The 18,255-nt window shown below is 43.6% G+C and overlaps 1 protein-coding gene across 1 annotated transcript in view; it reads right to left on the reverse strand.

The window, feature by feature from the left end:
* The window catches only part of LOC138422971 (solute carrier family 5 member 4), a 30,130-nt gene that overhangs the window by 8,309 nt on the left and 3,566 nt on the right, over positions 1 to 18,255 (reverse strand). The window contains exons 4-9 of the mRNA XM_069558663.1: positions 12,846 to 12,905; positions 10,754 to 10,858; positions 8,399 to 8,504; positions 7,147 to 7,227; positions 4,746 to 4,966; positions 1,165 to 1,300 (exon numbers count right to left, since the gene is read on the reverse strand). Of these exons, the coding sequence (XP_069414764.1) occupies positions 1,165 to 1,300; positions 4,746 to 4,966; positions 7,147 to 7,227; positions 8,399 to 8,504; positions 10,754 to 10,858; positions 12,846 to 12,905 (709 nt within the window). The remainder of the gene's footprint in view (positions 1 to 1,164; positions 1,301 to 4,745; positions 4,967 to 7,146; positions 7,228 to 8,398; positions 8,505 to 10,753; positions 10,859 to 12,845; positions 12,906 to 18,255) is intronic.

Genomic DNA, 18,255 nt, shown 5'->3' on the forward strand with positions numbered 1-18,255 from the left:
TAGTCTTCTCTAATCCTTTTCCACCAAATATATATATATATATATATATACATATATATATATATATATATATATATATATATATATATATATATAGCATTGCTATGGTAATTGTTGAGGTAATAGTTTGTAATCTGCTTTTTACATTTAACATAATAGCTTCAGCATTTTCCTGACTTTTGAGATAGTCTTCAGTCCCTTGTGCACAATTTTCTACGAAGAGGGATATAGTAATTTCTCTGAGCATTCTTTACTTGTTGGATATTTTCAACAACACTACAATGTTGCAGCAAGAAGAACAAAGAAACATTCTGACTTGCTGTGTAGGGGAATCGTTTTAATGTGACACCACATCCCCAAGGAAATACTTGAAATAAACATCATTTAAAAAATTTAAGACAAAAAAATAAGGGAGAGTGGGAACTGAAGCACAGGAATACCTACAAGGAGCTATTTACAGTAAAATGGATCATTTTGGGGGAAAAAAGGTGATTTTCTTTGTAACAAGATTTTAGCTAAATAAACTGATGCCCAGTTGAGAAAATATGTTGTGGATTCAGTGTTATCTGATGGATTGCCCCACTAGAACCAGAGGCCTTGCTTAGCTGAATATATTTCCTGTACTCTTCGTAATAGAGGAAGAGTTGATTTTTCAAGGAAGATTTTCAACATTAGTAGCTACCTGCAGCTGGCTCAGAAGTTAAAGTACCCATACAACCCAATTCCAAAGCCCAGTCCAGTCTCCAACCATCTTGGAAGAACCGAGAAGTGACAGTGAATCTTGAAGACTTTTTCAGTCAAAGATGTCTTAGCCTCAACCATCACAGCTCACTCAGCTCACATATTTCCAGTTTATCTCATCCCCCTGCATTATCCTGTAGACTAGCTTAAATCCAAGCCACTCATGAAAACAGGCTCGCAAGCTCAAATGTCTCCAAGGAGACAGGCGTACAGTGCAAAAGAAATACGAGAACGGAATGCCAAGTGTGCCAACATTTCCTGCTTCTAAGCCTCTGCGCAGGCTGTTCTCTCCACTTGGGATTCTGCTTTTACTGTCGTATGTAATGGGTTTTCTAGTTTATCAAAGTTTTTATCTATCTTGAAACCACTACTCAGAATTCACATGTTAAAAAAAAAAAAAGGATCTATGGATTCAAGACTCACCTGTGAACAGGATGCGGCTGATCATCCCTGGCATCACCATGAGGAACATGGGCAGCAGCTTCAGGTACCCACACATGATGCAGGCGGCCTTCACGTGTGACATGTTCTTGCCTGACAGGCAGCGCTGCACGATGACCTGCCAGGGAAACGTGATGTAGTTTGAGAAAACAGGAGGGTGACTTCAATGTAGGGGAGCGCCTCTCTTCAGAATTAATCTTACAGTGAAAAAGAGAGTCCTACTAGTGGAAAATAATGGGCTTCAGAGTAAAGTTGGAACTTGAATCCTTGCTCCTCTTACATGAGTATTTGACTTCTGTGAGTCTCAGTTTTTTCATCTCTAAGTAGGGATATCTCTTGTAGGGCATTCTGAATATTTGGTATGTTTGTAAGACTCTTGTTACCTGCTGCTATCAATACCTGCGGCTGCCTATCACTACTATTAAAACATGTTTACAGCTCCCAGGCTGCATTGCAACAAAGGCCACGTGCCCTTCCAGGTACAAAGCTGTCACTATTGATTTTTGCCACAAGTTGTGCCTTTGATATGTGTGTGTGTGCATGTGCTCAGCCCCTCAGCCATGTCTGACTCTTCGTGACCTCATGGACTGTAGCCCACCAGGTGGAATTTTCCAGGCAAGACTACTGGAGCAGTTTGCCATTTCCTACTCCAGGGGATCTTCCTGACCTAGGGATGGAAACTATCTCCAGCACTGGCAGGCAGATGGTTTACCACTGTGTCACCTGGCAAGTCTTTGATATTTTACCAAGTATGCGACTAAATAAGTCACATACTCATTAGTTTCTCTCTACTATTGTTAGGCAATTATCCCGAAGTGAAAGCAAGCTCATGGACACAGAAACACCAGAGTCAGGCAGCCATCAGAATAGAATTCTGAGATATTCATCTCTAGATTTCTTCAGACCACATTGAGTTATGAATCAAACATGATGGTCCTGGGAAAATGAATGCATATAATTTCATAATTCCTAATTAAGTTATACAATATCTTGGCTAATAAATTTCCTAGCAAAGCAGAACTTCTAACCATAATAACATTTTGATGTCACTCTTTCTTCTCAAGGAATGTTGTATAACAAAGATGTCTTTTTCTGATTAACTGTCTTTGGGGAGACAGATCTGTTAGGGACAGTGGTGGTGTTATTTAGTGCTGAGGGGGCAAGAGATATTTTTGGACAAAGGCCTAGAAGCTAATGGTTGGAGGGGCAACACAAATTACAGGTGAGGAGAGAACCCCTGTCAGCAGATAAGCACGTTCAGCCCCTACATCTAAGAAGGATGTGAGGTCACTTATAGGAAGTAAGTCAGTTAGTCAGAGGCAAAATATAAGTAATAAAGATGGTTCCACAAATCAGTGGTGTAAGGATGCATTCTTTGATAGATATGTTGAGGAAATCAGTTTACTATACAGAGAAAAAGAGATCTGACACTAACATCATGTATGGCCATTGATTTAAAGTAGTTAAAATTGTGAAATTGTAAGTTTAAGTTGACAGAGACTATTTAGGAAGAAGAAAACTTCAAAAAAAAAAAAAAACCCCACCAAAAGAAAAACAAACTCATTTGCTATAAAAAGGAGCACACAGAAAACAAAAAAATAAGATCTTAGAAGCTTTAAATACAAAGGCAGAAAAACTGGAGGATAAAATTAAGAAAGTCTCCTATGAAGTAGAGCAAAAGACCAAGAGACGGATGATGGAGAGAAGAAGTAAAACACTAGAGAACCAGCTGAGGAAGACCAGCATCCAAAAGTAGAGTTCCAGATACAAGAAAACAAAATGGAAGGCAGCAAAGAAAGAATCTCCCCAAATTAATCAAGACATCAGTTACCTGATCAAAGAAGTTCACAGCAGCCTGTCGTAACGGATAAAAATAAATCCACACACAATAGTACATCGAGGTGAAATTTCAAAATATTGAGGCCAAAGGAAAGGCAAGTTTCCAGAGAGAAAAACCAGTTGCTCAGTCACTCAGTCACGTCTGACTCTTTGTGACTCCATGGACTGCAGCACACCAGGCCTCCCTGTCCCTCACTAACTCCTGGAGTTTGCCCAAGTTCATGTCCATTGAATTGGTGATGCCATCCAACCATCTCATACTCTATCACCCTCTTCTACTTCTGCCTTCAATTTTTCCCCCAGCAGAGTCACACCCAAAAGATCAAGAATATCTTCAGGCTTCTCACCTGTGATGGTGGAAGTCAAAATACAATGGGTCTATGACTCTGGGAAGATTATTCAGCCTACAAACGTGCACACAGCCAGCGATCAATTTCCTAAGAGTTGGAGTGAAGACATTTTGAAACACGCAGAGTCACAGCAAATGTATCTCCCTTCTTTCTCAGCAACTAACTGGATAATTCATTGCCTCAAAAAGTAGGATGAAACAAAGAAAGATGATGATGTAGAATATTGGAAATAGGAAATACAAGCCAAGAATGAAGCAAAGGGCATGTCAAATATGGTGGTGAAGGGAGTTCTGAGTTAGGAGGAGCACCAACTTCAGTGGACAACCCAAGAGCTGGTGAGAGATGAAAGGCTCCAAGAGAAAACGAGGAGCTCATAGAAGACTTGATGTGCTTGCAAGAATTGAGAGGAGATTTAGGCAATTTGCAGAGGGTTTGTTATTGGATGGGTAATAATCACCAAGAAAATGTAAAACCAAAGTATTTAGAGTTATTCATTTTAGGGAAAAGAAAAAGCTAAAGAAAAATCAATCAGAGAATATTATGTAGCTCGGTTGTGAGTTACACTTATGTAGTCACAAAAATTGCTGCATTGAAGGCGCAGCTCGCCAAAATTGTGAGCTGGATCTGTCAGGAAGATGAATGAACAGGAGGTGTGCCTGTAGGGAAATGAGAGTGGAAAACTGAAAAAGCTCAACTCTCAACTCTTTTTATGGGAAGCCAATAGAAAACTCTAAAACTGGAAAACTAAGGAGGGAGCAATACAAGGATTTATTTGAATCTCCCGGGAATCAGGTTTATGAGAAAATTCTGATTCAGTGGGTCTGGGTAGCATCTGAGAGCATTCATTTCTAATGAACTCTAAGGTAATATCCATGCCAGTTGTTCACAAACTATACAGTGAGTATAGGATTTAGAGAATAAAATTACATACCAATATACTTAACTGAGGGAGCTGAAATTGTTTGCCTTTGGGAGACAAGAAATAGGTAGAAAGTTGGACACCAGACAGCTATTTTTCATAACAGTATTAGTCACTCAGTGGGGTCCATGGCCTGCCAGGCTCCTCTATCCATGGAATTCTCCAAGCAAGGATACTGGAGTGGGTTGTCATGCCCTTCTCCAGGAGTTCTTTCTGACCTAGGGATCGAACCCCGGTCTCCTGCTTTGCAGGCAGACTCTTTACCATCTGAGGTACCAGGAAAAGAGTCCATTTTTTTTTCATTTTTCATAACAAGCATCGTATTAATAGAAGTGTTTGGCTCTTTAAATGATGTATGTGTGTGTATGAAATAGAAACTAGATGTTTTTCTATGAGTAGAAAAAGAATAACGTAAACGTATTCATGTATCTCACACACACACCCACAGAGTTTACCTGATCTGTACACCAATACCACACAGCTACAACGGTCATTCCAAATATTGTTCCTGGCCATGGAATATCCCCAGTGACAGCATCTCGAAAAATATGGAAGGAGTCTCCCCGAGGTGTGTAACACTTGGATTTGATTGTCAGGTTGTCCCCCTCCACTATGGCTGGGATGGCATTCATGTACTTCTCTGTAAAATTCTCATAGCCTCCGACTTCAGCAAAAGCTGAAAAGGAATTGGATAAAATGAAATTTCTGTCAAATCTTAGATATCTAAAGTGTTCATAACCACTCCTTTGTCGTGGAGGTACTCAAACACTTCCAATCAGACTATGTGTGGTGAGGAGAAATAGGGAAACTTACCCCACTGGGAGGGTCTGGAAAAGCTAGTCAGGTATAGGAAAGAACCACAATGGATGGAAACCTTAGAAAGATAAGCCCAGACATTTGGGACAACTTATAAAGGTTCAGATGACACAAAATTCATCAGAGTAGATTTTAGAGTGGTAGATATTACAATCCTACATTTGTAGAGTTGAGTGTGACAGTTTGCTTTATTTATTATTTAACTTAGCACTAACACGTTTGTGTGCACCAAATACTGTGGTGGGATTATGTGCAAAATGAATGTGCAAGGCAGAAACTCAACGTAATGGAAGATGCAGACAATACAAGGAAATTGTTCTGATAAGGGAAATATGGTTTGTAGCAAAAATACATGGAGGACGTAGGAGGTGAGAGTCTACCCATAAGGATAGGATAAGTGAGTGTTAGAGAAGCTGACGCCAGGGTGTACACCGCTGAGGCCAGAAACCAAAGGGGCATGAGCGAGAATAACAGAAATTCTGGCTAAGTAGCAAGTTCACAAGGAATTGGTAGTAGCAGATGCTTCAGGAGTAGCGTCGTACAATAGAGCTTCCTACAGTGATGGAACTGTTACATATCTGTGCTGTCCAGTGTGGTAACTACTGGCCACATATTGGGGCTTCCCTAATGGCTCAGTGGGTAAAGAATCTGCAATGCAGGAGACACAGGAGATGTGGGTTTGATCCCTGGGTCGGGAAGATCCCCTGGAGGAGGAAAATGGCAATCCCCTCCAGTATTTTTGCCTGAAAAATCCCACAGACAGAGGAGCTTGGTGGGCTACAGTCCATGGGGTCACAAAGAGCTGGACATGACTGAGCAACCAAGTGCAGGACATTGCCATATATAGAGTGCTTGAAATATGGCTAAGCAAGTGAGGAGCTGAATTTGTAATTAGCTTAAATTTAATAGCCACATGTGTTTAATGGCAACCGTGTTCTGACAAAATCATCAACCATCATTATGAATTTGTTGTCTCTGTGGTTCTATCAGTTTTTGCCTCATATCTTTGAGCTCTGATTAGGTGCCTGTGTGTTCAGGAATGTTGCATTTGGTGCAACTTGAGTGAGTGTTGGAGCAGGGTGAGTGCTGGACAAGGGGGGGATGAAAAGGCATTTGTTTTCACCCTATATCCTTTTTACTTTATGCATGGATTTTCTATGCAAACAAAAACAAAAACTATAATAAAAGATGCCAAATATTAGCAAGCTGTAAATCAGATTCTTCAATAGTGATCTGGCATGACTTAAAGGAATTAATAACTGATGGTACTAATAAATGAGAGTCATAAAGGAAAGTAGAAACTGTATTTGTTACTTATATAAAAATAGACTAAGGCATATAGTTTAATAATTCCCATCAGTCATAATTAAGTTAATATTCAGTTACCTAAAATTTTCCTAATATTTAATCCTTCATTTAATGAGGATTTTATGTAAATGAAAGGTTTCTGTGCATTGGATCCAGTGCACCAATATTTTCATAAAATGTCAATTCAATGGTACCAATTTTGTCCATTCTGAACACAAGGATATTAAGATTAAACAAAATGATTTATTTAAGCAATAGTTTTTCAAAGGAGGTAAAAGTGAAAAGTGAAAGTGAAGTCACTCAGTCATGTCCGACTCTTTGCGACCCCATGGACTGTACCCTGCTAGGCTCCTCCATCCATGGAATTTTCCAGGCAAGAATATTGGAGTGGGTTGTCATTTCCTTCTCCAGGGGATCTTCCCCACCCAGGGATCGAACCCAGGTCTCCCGCACTGCGGGCAAACTCTTTACTGTCTGAGCTACCAGAGGGCCCCAAAGGAGGCAAAGTTCTCCTTTACTTCTTCATGCCGAGATAGTACAGTAAGGAAGAAGTTCGCAGACACTCCTTTCTGTGTAAGGAGTATGCGAAAGAAAGAAGTTGGCAGAATTATACAAATGATTGGAAAATGTGACCAAACAGAAGGGAGGCAGCAGTCAAGAGCAGTCAGACTGAACAGATGCAAGTCCCAGGATTTCTGACCCCAGGGCAGTGCTCATACCGTTATCACTTACCAAACCCCATGAGAATAAAAGAACCTATCAGCATGATGGCCGTTTGGAGGGTGTCTGTGTAAATAACTGAGGCCAAGCCCCCTGTGAAGAGAAAGAAAGGAATCAGGACGTTTTACTCATGCGTCCTCATCTATCCGCTGTCACCTCTGTGTTCTCGTCTACCCAAACTCTAGAAATAACTCAGCAAAAAACATATCAAATGCTCCTGGATGGACCACAAGCCCCTCTCGGTGTCTTTGTCCCCTTAGTAGTTATGCCTCTCATTGGTCCTCTTGCCTCCCTTGCCTTGACTCAGTTTCTCTGAGTTAGAGTGGGGTTCCACCTTTGTGTGAATTTTTGAATATTAAATAGAGATAAAGGCAAAGTTTTAATACCACAGATTTTCCCTCACTGATCCCTCAGTTTGCTCCATTTAGCACAATTACACTCGCTCTCAAAAAACTGGGCAAGGCCATTTTTGCTCTCCTGTTGGAACGTATTATTGTTTCATTAGTCGAGAACCAGATACATTTGATGAGCTGTGTTTTGCTGCAGTGTTGTTCGAACAACAAAAACTTCCCTTTCAGCTCTGGGCTCACAGAATCTCAGTTAATGAGATACTCCCTATGGGAGGGAAACAAGATGGATATTGAAAATAGGAGATTTATGCCCTTATCTGTTACTTATTCTGAGACATGTACTTGTTGTATAAAAATGGCTTCAGGACTGTCTTTATTGTCCCAGCTATACTTTTTCTTTGTTTTACCAATTGAGCTGGTGTAGTTTGACTTTCATGTTAGTATGCGTGAGGGACAACCCCGGTGTATCTGGCTCATGAAAGCCTGCTTGACCTATTTACCACACCTTCCCTCCCACAGCCAACCCACTGCTTCAGTTTTCCTTTCCTGATTCTGCGGCTCACGGATCCATCACTGTGCCCTGGCGTGTATTCTCTTGGGCCCTGCCTTGGTGTTGCCAGTCTCGGGTCTGAGCCACTATTTCATCCAGACCTCCCATGTGTATGTTACGCTGGATTCCAAATGCCGATCTGCATACCAGACACATAGCTGAGCCAAGTTACCGTTTTCCCATCCCACTTACCACGTCATCAGGAGCTCACACCTCAAACTGAAGATTCTGTTTTCTTTGCTCTAGTTATGTTTCTTCACCCGTGCGTGACTCTCACAATGGAAATAAAAGGGTTTCCTCACGTGGGAGTGACGATGCTAATGGCAGCGTGGGGTGAGGTCAGCAGAAAATAGCATGGGCTCACCAGTGATTGTGTAAATAGCAGTGAGAGCCAAGAGGATGAAGATCGCCAGGTATAGGTCCAATCCCAAGGCCAGGGTGATGAATATGGCTCCAGAAAATATGTCTGACTAGAGAGAGAACAGACAGGGTGGAAAGGAAACACGCCGTGCATCACTCAGCTCTTCACCAATGCCTTCCCACGAATATCTGATGCTCCCTGGTGGCCTAGTGGTTAGGATTCAGCGCTCTCCCAGCCTCGGCCCAGGTTCAATTCCCAGTCAGGAAAAGCCTTTCTTTTCTCTCTGCTTGCCACCTACCAACAACCCTAGTGAGACCATACCATCCTTTGGGGCTTACCAGGTAGTGCTAGAAGAAAAGATCCTGCCTGCCAATGCAGGAGACATAAGAGATGGCAGTTCTATCCCCAGGCTGGGAAGGTCCCCTGGAAAAGGGCATGGTCACCCACTGCAATATTCTTGCCTGGAGAATCCCAGGGACAGAGGAGCCTGGTGGGCTACAGTCCATGGAGGCACGAAAGAGTCAGACATAACTGAACACTCTTGGACCCTACACATTACTGGAGGTTGAGAACCAGTGAACAATATGATCTTTTTAAAACTTGGGGCAGGGGAAGGCTGTGAAAGTTGTTGATCTGTTTAATAAGTAACCAGGACAGAGCTGTTATCATTGTATGATAGTACACAAAATGTCGTGTCTAGGATTACTGATACCACTTAAGACAACCTGTAGGTAAGGATGGACTCCTGCTACAGGCTCTTCCCAGCTGACCATGCCAGACCACGCGCAGTCACACACATGCTCTGGGCCTCTGTGCTGCCCCATTCAGCTCCCCAGCCTTCCGCCCACTCCCCACCAGCAGGAACCAACCACCTCAGGAGGCTGCCTCCCTTGGGGGCTGCCTTTGGTGCCTGTCATTCTGCTCCAGCACCTTGTTCATACTCTAGCATCATTAAGCTCTAGATGTCAGAGCCAGAAGAGAATGGAGACCACCAGCTCCCACAGAGGAGCATGTAAGCATGAAGCCCCGGACACCTGCAGGCTCCTCTGCCTCCCCTGGGCTCTCCTCACCTTCCTGTCCCGGGACTTGAGCGCTCCCAGCCCTCACCAGTGAGGACGACCTCCAATTCCCCCCAGCATTGACTGCCATCCTCTCTCCTGGCCTGTGGCATATCTCCTGTACTTATCCACACACTCGAGTCCAGCTCTTAGTTCACTATATTTGCATATAATGTCATAAAGTGCTATTTCACGTGTAAAATTCTAATGCCCTTCACGATGTGGTGAACTGCTAGTGAACAGGAATCTTATTCCCCTAACATGGAGCCCAGCAATTTACAATAAGTACTGGGAAATGCTCACGTTACATTAGGAAGGCTTGGGTCATCTAATCTAAGCAGCTGGTTTATTTCCAATTATTATTTGGCTCAACAGAGGATCAATAAGCAGAGTGAACTTCTGCTCTAGTGAACTGCCTGGACTATAAACTTGCACGAGATTATGTCCTTAGTCACTGATACATGAGGAGATTTTTCTTTGATTTCTACATGTACTGCTGAATCTTCAAATTTCTTCTTTCTTCAATAATTATCTCCAAGAGACTTAAAGAAAAAACAAAAACCTTTAGAATTCTTTTACACTTGTTTGGGACATTCGTTTCGTACAGGTATCTCAGATAAAATAGGGTTAAGCATAGTCAGTTTAATAATACAAAACACTTTCCCTTCCGGTCTTCACGTTAGATAGTCAAGCTGAAAAGGAAAATGTAAACCTAGAGTGGCCTTGACAATGCGAATGAAAAGGTTATTGTGCAGGGGGAGGTGGGAGCTAGAGAGCCTTACTTCTGCTACTGAACTGCTGTGCTATTGAATGAGACTTTCTGCTCCTTCTGTACATCCGCCATGTTTCTCATAGTCTCAATGAAAGGATGGGTTTATACTCTGGAGGCTCCTGTGACTCAGAATTCTTTTACTCTATGAATGCAGGGTTTCTGAAGCTCCTTTTTTTTTTTTTTCTGGCAGAAACTCTTGGTAGAGAGACCCCCTGGTGGCTCAGATTGTAAAGAATCTGCCTGCAGTGCAGGAGACCTGGGTTTGATCCTTGGGTTGGGAAGATCCCCTGGAGAAGGGAATGGCACCCCACTCTGGTATTCTTGCCTGGAGAATTCCATGGACAGAGGAGCCTGCTGGGCTATGGTCCATAGGGTCACAAAGAGTCAGACACAACTGAGTGATTAACATGTTCAGAGAGACCCCAAGTAGTTTTAGAACATCCATATGTGGCCTGACCCATAAAGTTCTCTGATCTTAGCACTCTTGTCCCTCATGAAGCTGCAACACCAGGAGGGCACTGAACTCACTGAGATCCTCAGAGCCACACAGATGAACAGGGAGAGGATGGAGAGGTAGACCTGGAGCCGCTTCCCACCAAACCGCTTCCTCAGGTATTCCGGCATAGTCGTCACCTGCAAGACAGACGCCAGCAGGGATTCATCTTCAGGGCCCCGCACGTTCAGTTGATCCAACATGGATCAAGCCTCTGTGGACAGGCAACTGCGTGTGGCAGTCACCCTTGAGGGGGTATCACCCCCAAAGTGGGGAGACATGAGTGAGAAGGCACAGCCCCTGGGGAAACTGTGAGTCTGGGATGAACATGGGCCTTGGACTCAGCATTCTTGGGATCTGTTCCCAGATTGTGACCTTTGGCAAATGACAATCTCTCTGAACCTTTGTTTTCTCACCTGTAATGTGGGGCTTTAATATGGAAGTAGGTGTAAAATACCTACCACAACACCAAATGAATGGTGACACTCAAGAGGTAATATTTATTATTTTCACTGACAATGTTACAGTCTAGCAAAAACAACATAAATGATCGACTGCAATTATGGTTACATGATAAATAGATAATTGAATAAATTGCTAATATACTTCTGTATGTACATTCATATGATTATCTTTATTGAAAAGAAGAGTTACATTAAATCCTATATAGACAAAAGGCTGACGTTATCATTACTGAAATATTAGATCAGCTGTGTGATCAGCTTGAAGGGTACATTTTTCTGGTTTCTTTATAGCAGAACAAGCTCATGGTTTCATCTCCTCCAATATAAAAGAATCTTAAATAAACATTTACATAATATTAGCAAAAGCAAGAAGGGGAACTCTTGGGGCTCAGAAACTGTGCAGAACCACCTCAAGGATGGTAAGCCATGTCTAAGAACACATGCATGAGTTATGTGCTGTGGATCCTTGCACCAAAGAGAGCAGAGCTTGCTCAAGCCTGGAATCAGAAGGGACTCAGGATGAGCAAAGGACTATACAGTGACATGCAGAGGCAGTAGACAGTAAAGCTTGGTTCCCTGGAGCCCCATCCGAGGAATTATCCCAGGACACAGCACCCCTCAGCTGCAGGAGTAAGTATGGCAGTTAGGCTCCAAGAGGCACAGCAGTGCCCCAGTTGGTTGGCAACATGCAAGTTGAAGGGGAGCCACCAGAGCACGGTACTTCCTGCTGCTGCTGTTGCTAAGTCGCGTCAGGCGTGTCTGACTCTGTGCGACCCCATAGACGGAAGCCCACCAGGCTCCTCCGTCCCTGGGATTCTCCAGGCAAGAACACTGGAGTGGGTTTCCATTTCCTTCTCCAATGCATGGAAGTGAAAAGTGAAAGGGAAGTCGCTCGGTCGTGTCCAACTCTTAGCGACCCCATGGACTGCAGCCTACCATGCTCCTCCATCCATGGGATTTTCCAGTCAAGAGTACTGGAGTGGAGTGCCATTGCCTTCTCCGATGGTACTTCCTACCCCTCATTTTAAAAAAAGCTGCCTTCCAAACATCAGAATAACAAAAATTAGAATAAAGGAAAATATTATGTATTGGTAAGAATGTCGGAAAAATGGAATCTCCACAACAGTGATCAGCAAGATAGGTGACTGCAGCCATTGTTAAGAGCAATCCTGCAGTGCTTCGTGGTCTTTTTTAAATTTTTAAAAATTCTTTTATGATTTGCATTATTTTTTCGCTGTGCTAGGTATGTGTTGCGGCTTGCGGGCTTTCTCTAGTTGCAGCAAATGGGGCCTGCTCCTTGTTGGCGGTGCGTGGACTTCTCATTGCAGTGGCTTTTTCTTGTCTCAGAGCACAGGCTCTAGGAGCTGGTTTCAGTAGTTTTGTGGGCGGCACGTGGCCTCAGTAGTGTGGCACACGGGCTGAGTTGTCCAGCGACGTGTGGGATCTTCCTGGGCCAGGGATCAAACCCACGTCTCTTGCACTGGCAGGCAGATTCTTTACCACTGGACCACCAGGGAAGTCCAGTAGTTAGTGGTCTTATGTAAACATAAACTCAGAGATTCTGGGACGAATAATGTTACTCAGGTTTCATAGCTGAGCAGAAAAAGTGAGGGAATAAACGAATGCCTGACATGTGCAGCAGAGAACACCTGAGGATACTCACCCCTGCCTTGATGTAAATGGGGACAAAGAACCACCCTAGAACCAGCAACAGCAGCAAGGCCTACGAGAAACCAAGGACAGGGTGGAAGTTAGAGAGGTTTGGCTCGTGGGCCTTTTCACTTCACAACCTCCAAATCTGAAAAGAAAATGTTTGCTTTGATCCTGTCCCACTCAAACAGTTATGATCCCAAGACAGCTGTGGGTCCATTTCTTCTGCTTCCATGATACAGAGATCACCATTTCCTGGGGCTTAGAATGTGGCAAAGATGTGTGGTGAGAAATGGACAGTCAGAGATCTGAGCCCAGCTGGATCACTAGAAGGTCATAAATCTTTACCATAAGGAATTATTCTTTAAAAAAAATTTATTTAGCTCTGTCGAATCTTCCTTGCAGCACATGGAATCTTTCTGTGTGGTGAGTGGGCTTAGTTGCCCTGCAGCCTGTGGGATCTTAGTTCCCCCACCATGGATTGAACCCTTATCCCCTATATTGGAAGGTGGATTCTTAACCGCTAAGCCACCAGGGAAGTCCCCAGGAATTATTCTTGAATGTCAGGAATCATATAGAGTGACAAACCAATGAGAAATTTAGAGGCAGACGAATATTCCCAGTGCCCCCCAAGCCTTGCCAAATATAATAATGATAATAGTATAATCTTACATGAATATTAATATTTATGAAAAAGCCTTCACTTCTATCACTCAGGCTGTCCTCACAGCACCAGGTTAGGCAGATGCGATAAGCACAGTTATTCCTGTTTTATGGAGGGGTAACCTGAACCTTACAGAGATTAAGCAAATCCAAGGCCACAGCTAAAAGAGCCAGGCTCTCAGCAAGCTGATAATCACACTCCCTGGGGCCATAGGGCATTTTGTCCATGCTTCTGGAGGCTGGCTCCTTTCTCGAATCCGTGGCACCATCAAAGCAAAACCCAGACGATAAGGCACACGTGGTGGCTGGGTCCATTCTGAGTCTCTGACACTACTAAAGTAATTACAAGGGCAAAATCTTCACTAGGGGCGGGGCACGGTTACTAGTGACACCACCTGGTCCCTTGCTGAGTCTATCCAGGATAGTTGGTTTATGTATATATATTCTACAATGATCCAGCTTTCTTCCACGTAAGCATTTCCCTGACTGATAGGCATATACACGCCCAAGCAAACTCTAGAAAGGATAAGAGAATAGAACCGAAAATACTCAACTCAAGAAATGTGTACGGCGAGTGCCCAGTCAAATGCTGGATGATGGGGTTGTGTGAGTGACAGGAGAGCAGATGGCCCCTGTGTTAAGGATCTTAGAGTCCAATTAAGAAGTCACAGCTTGCACGGTGAGATGGCAGTCGAGCAATTAGGGACTCAGTCACCAAGACTTAGAGATTCGATCTACTGCCTTGGCTGCGATGACGTGCAGCGCGCGGCTGAGAGGAGCTACCCCACGTCTGAGGTCAGGGGCAGAAGTCGGGAGGACCCTGCGCCCGAGGGGCGGCGGCCAGGAGGAGCGACCCCACGTCCAAGGAGCGGTGGCTGCGTGAGCGCCGGAGGGCCTAGAGGAGCTATTCCACGTTCAAGGTCGAGAGGGGCGGCGGCGAGGAGATACCCCTTGTCCAAGGTAAGGAGCAGCGGCTGCTCTTTGCTGGGGCAGCCGTGAAGAGATATCCCATGTCCAAAGTAAGAGAAACTCAAGTAAGATGGTAAGTGTTGCAAGAGGGCAGACACACTGAAACCATAATCACAGAAAACTAGTCAATCTAATCACACTAGGACCATAGCGTTGTCTAACTCAGTGAAACTAAGCCATGCCCTGTGGGGCCACCCAAGACGGGCGGGCATGGTGGAGAGGTCTGACACAATGTGGTCCACTGGAGAAGGGAATGGCAAACCACTTCAGTATTCTTGCCTTGAGAATCTCATGAACAGCATGAAAAGGCAAAATGATAGGATGCTGAAAGAGGAACTGCCCAGGTCATTAGGTGCCCAATATGCTACTGGAGATCAGTGGAGAAAAAACTCCAGAAAGAATAAAGGGATGGAGCCAAAGCAAAAACAATCCCCAGTTGTGGATGTGACTGGTGATAGAAGCAAGATCCGATGCTGTAAAGAGCAATATTGCATAGGAACCTGGAATGTCAGGTCCATGAATCAAGACAAATTGGAAGTGGTCAAACAGGAGATGGCAAGAGTGAACGTTGACATTCTAGGAATCAGCGAACTAAAATGGGTCTAGAATGGGTGAATTTAACTCAGATGACCATTATATCTACTACTGTGGGCAGGAATCCCTTAGAAGAAATGGAGTAGCCATCATGGTCAACAGAAGAGTCTGAAATGCAGTACTTGGATGCAATCTCAAAAACGACAGAATGATCTCTGTTCGTTTCCAAGACAAACCATTCAATATCACTGTAATCCAAGTCTATGCCCCAACCAGTAACGCTGAAGAAGCTGAATGGTTGTATGAAGACCTACAAGATCTTTTTTAGAACTAACACCCAAAAAAGATGTCCTTTTCATTCTAGGGGACTGGAATGCAAAAGTAGGAAGTCAAGAAACACCTGGAGTAACAGGCAAATTTGGCCTTGGAATACGGAATGAAGCAAGGCAAAGAGTAATAGAGTTTTGCCAAGAAAATGCACTGGTCATAGCAAACACCCTCTTCCAACAACACGAGAAGACTCTACACATGGACATCACCAGATGGTCAACACTGAAATCAGATTGATTATATTCTTTGCAGCCAAAGATGGAGAAGCTCCATACAGTCAACAAAAATAAGAGCAGGAGTTGACTGTGGCTCAGATCATGAACTCCTTATTGCCAAATTCAGACTTAAATTGAAGAAAGTAGGGGAAACCATTAGACCATTCAGGTATGACCTAAATCAAATCCCTTATGATTATACAGTGGAAGTGAGAAATAGATTTAAGGGCCTAGATCTGATAGATAGAGTGCCTGATGAACTATGGACGGAGGTTCATGACATTGTACAGGAGACAGGGATCAATACCATTCCTATGGAAAAAAAAATGCAAAAAAGCAAAATGGCTGTCTGAGGAGGCCTTACAAATAGCTGTGAAAAGAAGAGAAGCGAAAAGCAAAGGAGAAAAGGAAAGATACAAGCATCTGAATGCAGAGTTCCAAAGAATAGCAAGAGGAGATAAGAAAGCCTTCTTCACCGATCAAAGCAAAGAAATAGAGGAAAACAACAGAATGGGAAAGACTAGAGATCTCTTCAAGAAAATTAGAGGCACCAAGGGAACATTTCTTGCAAAGATTGGCTTGATAAAGGACAGAAATGATATGGACCTAACAGAAGCAGAAGATATTAAGAAGAGGTGGCAAGAATACACAGAAGAACTGTACAAAAAAGATCTTCATGACCCAGATAATCACGATGGTGTGATCACTCACCTAGAGCCAGACATCCTTGAATGTGAAGTCAAGTGGGCCTTAGAAAGAATCACTATGAACAAAGCTAGAGGAGGTGATAGAATTCCAGTTGAGCTATTTTGAATCCTAAGAGATGATGCTGTGAAAGTGCTGCACTCAATATGCCAGCAAATTTGGAAAACTCAGCAGTGGCCACAGGACTGGAAAAGGTCAGTTTTCATTCCAATCCCAAAGAAAGGCAATGCCAAAGAATGCTCAATCTACCACACAGTTTCACTCATCTCACACGCTAGTAAGTAATGCTCAAAATTCTCCAAGCCAGGCTTCAGCGATATGTGAACCGTGAACTTCCAGATGTTCAAGCTGGTTTTACAAAAGGCAGAGGAACCAGAGTTCAAATTGCCAACATCCGCTGGATCATGGAAAAAGCAAGAGAGTTCCAGAAAAACATCTATTTCTGCTTGATTGACTATGCCAAAGCCTTTGTGAGGATCACAATAAACTGTGGAAAATTCTGAAAGAGATGGGAATACCAGACTACCTGACCTGCCTCTTGAAAAACCTATATGCAGGTCAGGAAGCAACGGTTAGAACTGGACATGGAACAACAGACTGGTTCTAAATAGGAAAAGGAGTACGTCAAGGCTGTATATTGTCACCCTGCTTATTTAACTTATACGCAGAGTACATCATGAGACAGGCTGGGCTGGAAGAAGCACAAGCTGGAATTAAGGTTGCCGGGAGAAATATCAATAACCTGAGATATGTAGATGACACCACCCTTATGGCAGAAAGTGAAGAGGACCTAAAAAGCCTTTTGATGAAAGTGAAAGCGGAGAGTGAAAAAGTTGGCTTAAAGCTCAACATTCAGAAAACAAAGATCATGGCATCCAGTTCCATTACTTCATGGCAAATAGATGGGGAACCAGTGGAAACAGTGTCAGACTTTATTTTTTGGGCTCCAAAATCACTGCAGATGGTGATTGCAGCCATGAAATGAAAAGAGGCTTAATCCTTGGAAGGAAAGTTATGACCAACCTAGCTAGCATATTGAAAAGCAGAGACATTACTTTGCCAACAAAGGTCTGTCTAGTCAAGGCTATGATTTTTCCAGTAGTCATGTATGGATGTGAGAGTTGGACTGTGAAGAAGGCTGAACACCGAAGAATTGATGCTTTTGAACTGTGGTGTTGGAGAAGACTCTTGAGAGTCCCTTGGACTGCAAGGAGATCTGACCAGTCCATTCTGAAGGAGATCAGCCCTGGGATTTCTTTGGAGGGAATGATGCTAAAGCTGAAACTCCAGTACTTTGGCCACCTGATGCAAAGTGTTGACTCATTGGAAAAGACTCTGATGCTGGGAGGGGTTGGGGGCAGGAGGAGAAGGGGACGACGGAGGATGAGATGGCTGGATGACACCACTGACTCGATGGACGTGAGTCTGAGTGAACTCTGGGAGATGGTGATGGACAGGGAGGCCTGGCGTGCTGCGATTCATGGGGTCGCAAAGAGTCAGACACGACTGAGTGACTGAACTGAACTGATGTTGTCACTTGCTTGGCCAGTTTCTACACCTCTGTCTGGCATCAGCCTCAGGAAGTTCCCTGGACACGGGCCTGGTCCTACCCACCGTCTAGGATGGATGCCCCTTCTGCATCCATCCATGCCCCTTCTGTTTCCTTCTGTTGAGATCTCTCAACACTCCATGCATGCTTATCTCATTGTACTTGCTACAGTGTAGCGAATGTTTATCTGTCTCTCCCACTGCGCTGTAAGCTTTCAAAGAAGGGGTCATTACTTGTACATTTTTTAAATTTCTTGCTTCTAATTCAGACTGAATGTATAATATAGCTTGGGGCAGGGGAAGAGATAGAAATGAGAGCTAACATGATCAAGGAGGTTAAATAAAAGTGGGATTAAATGATATAGAGATGACTTCCCTGGTGGGAATAATGGCTTTAGTGAAATCTCAGAGTTAGGGTACGGCCCAGGCAAAATGGGCTATAAGGGGAAGGCCCTGAGG

The sequence above is a fragment of the Ovis canadensis genome, chromosome 17 (assembly GCF_042477335.2).
Source record: "Ovis canadensis isolate MfBH-ARS-UI-01 breed Bighorn chromosome 17, ARS-UI_OviCan_v2, whole genome shotgun sequence".
NCBI classification, from domain to species: domain Eukaryota; kingdom Metazoa; phylum Chordata; class Mammalia; order Artiodactyla; family Bovidae; genus Ovis; species Ovis canadensis.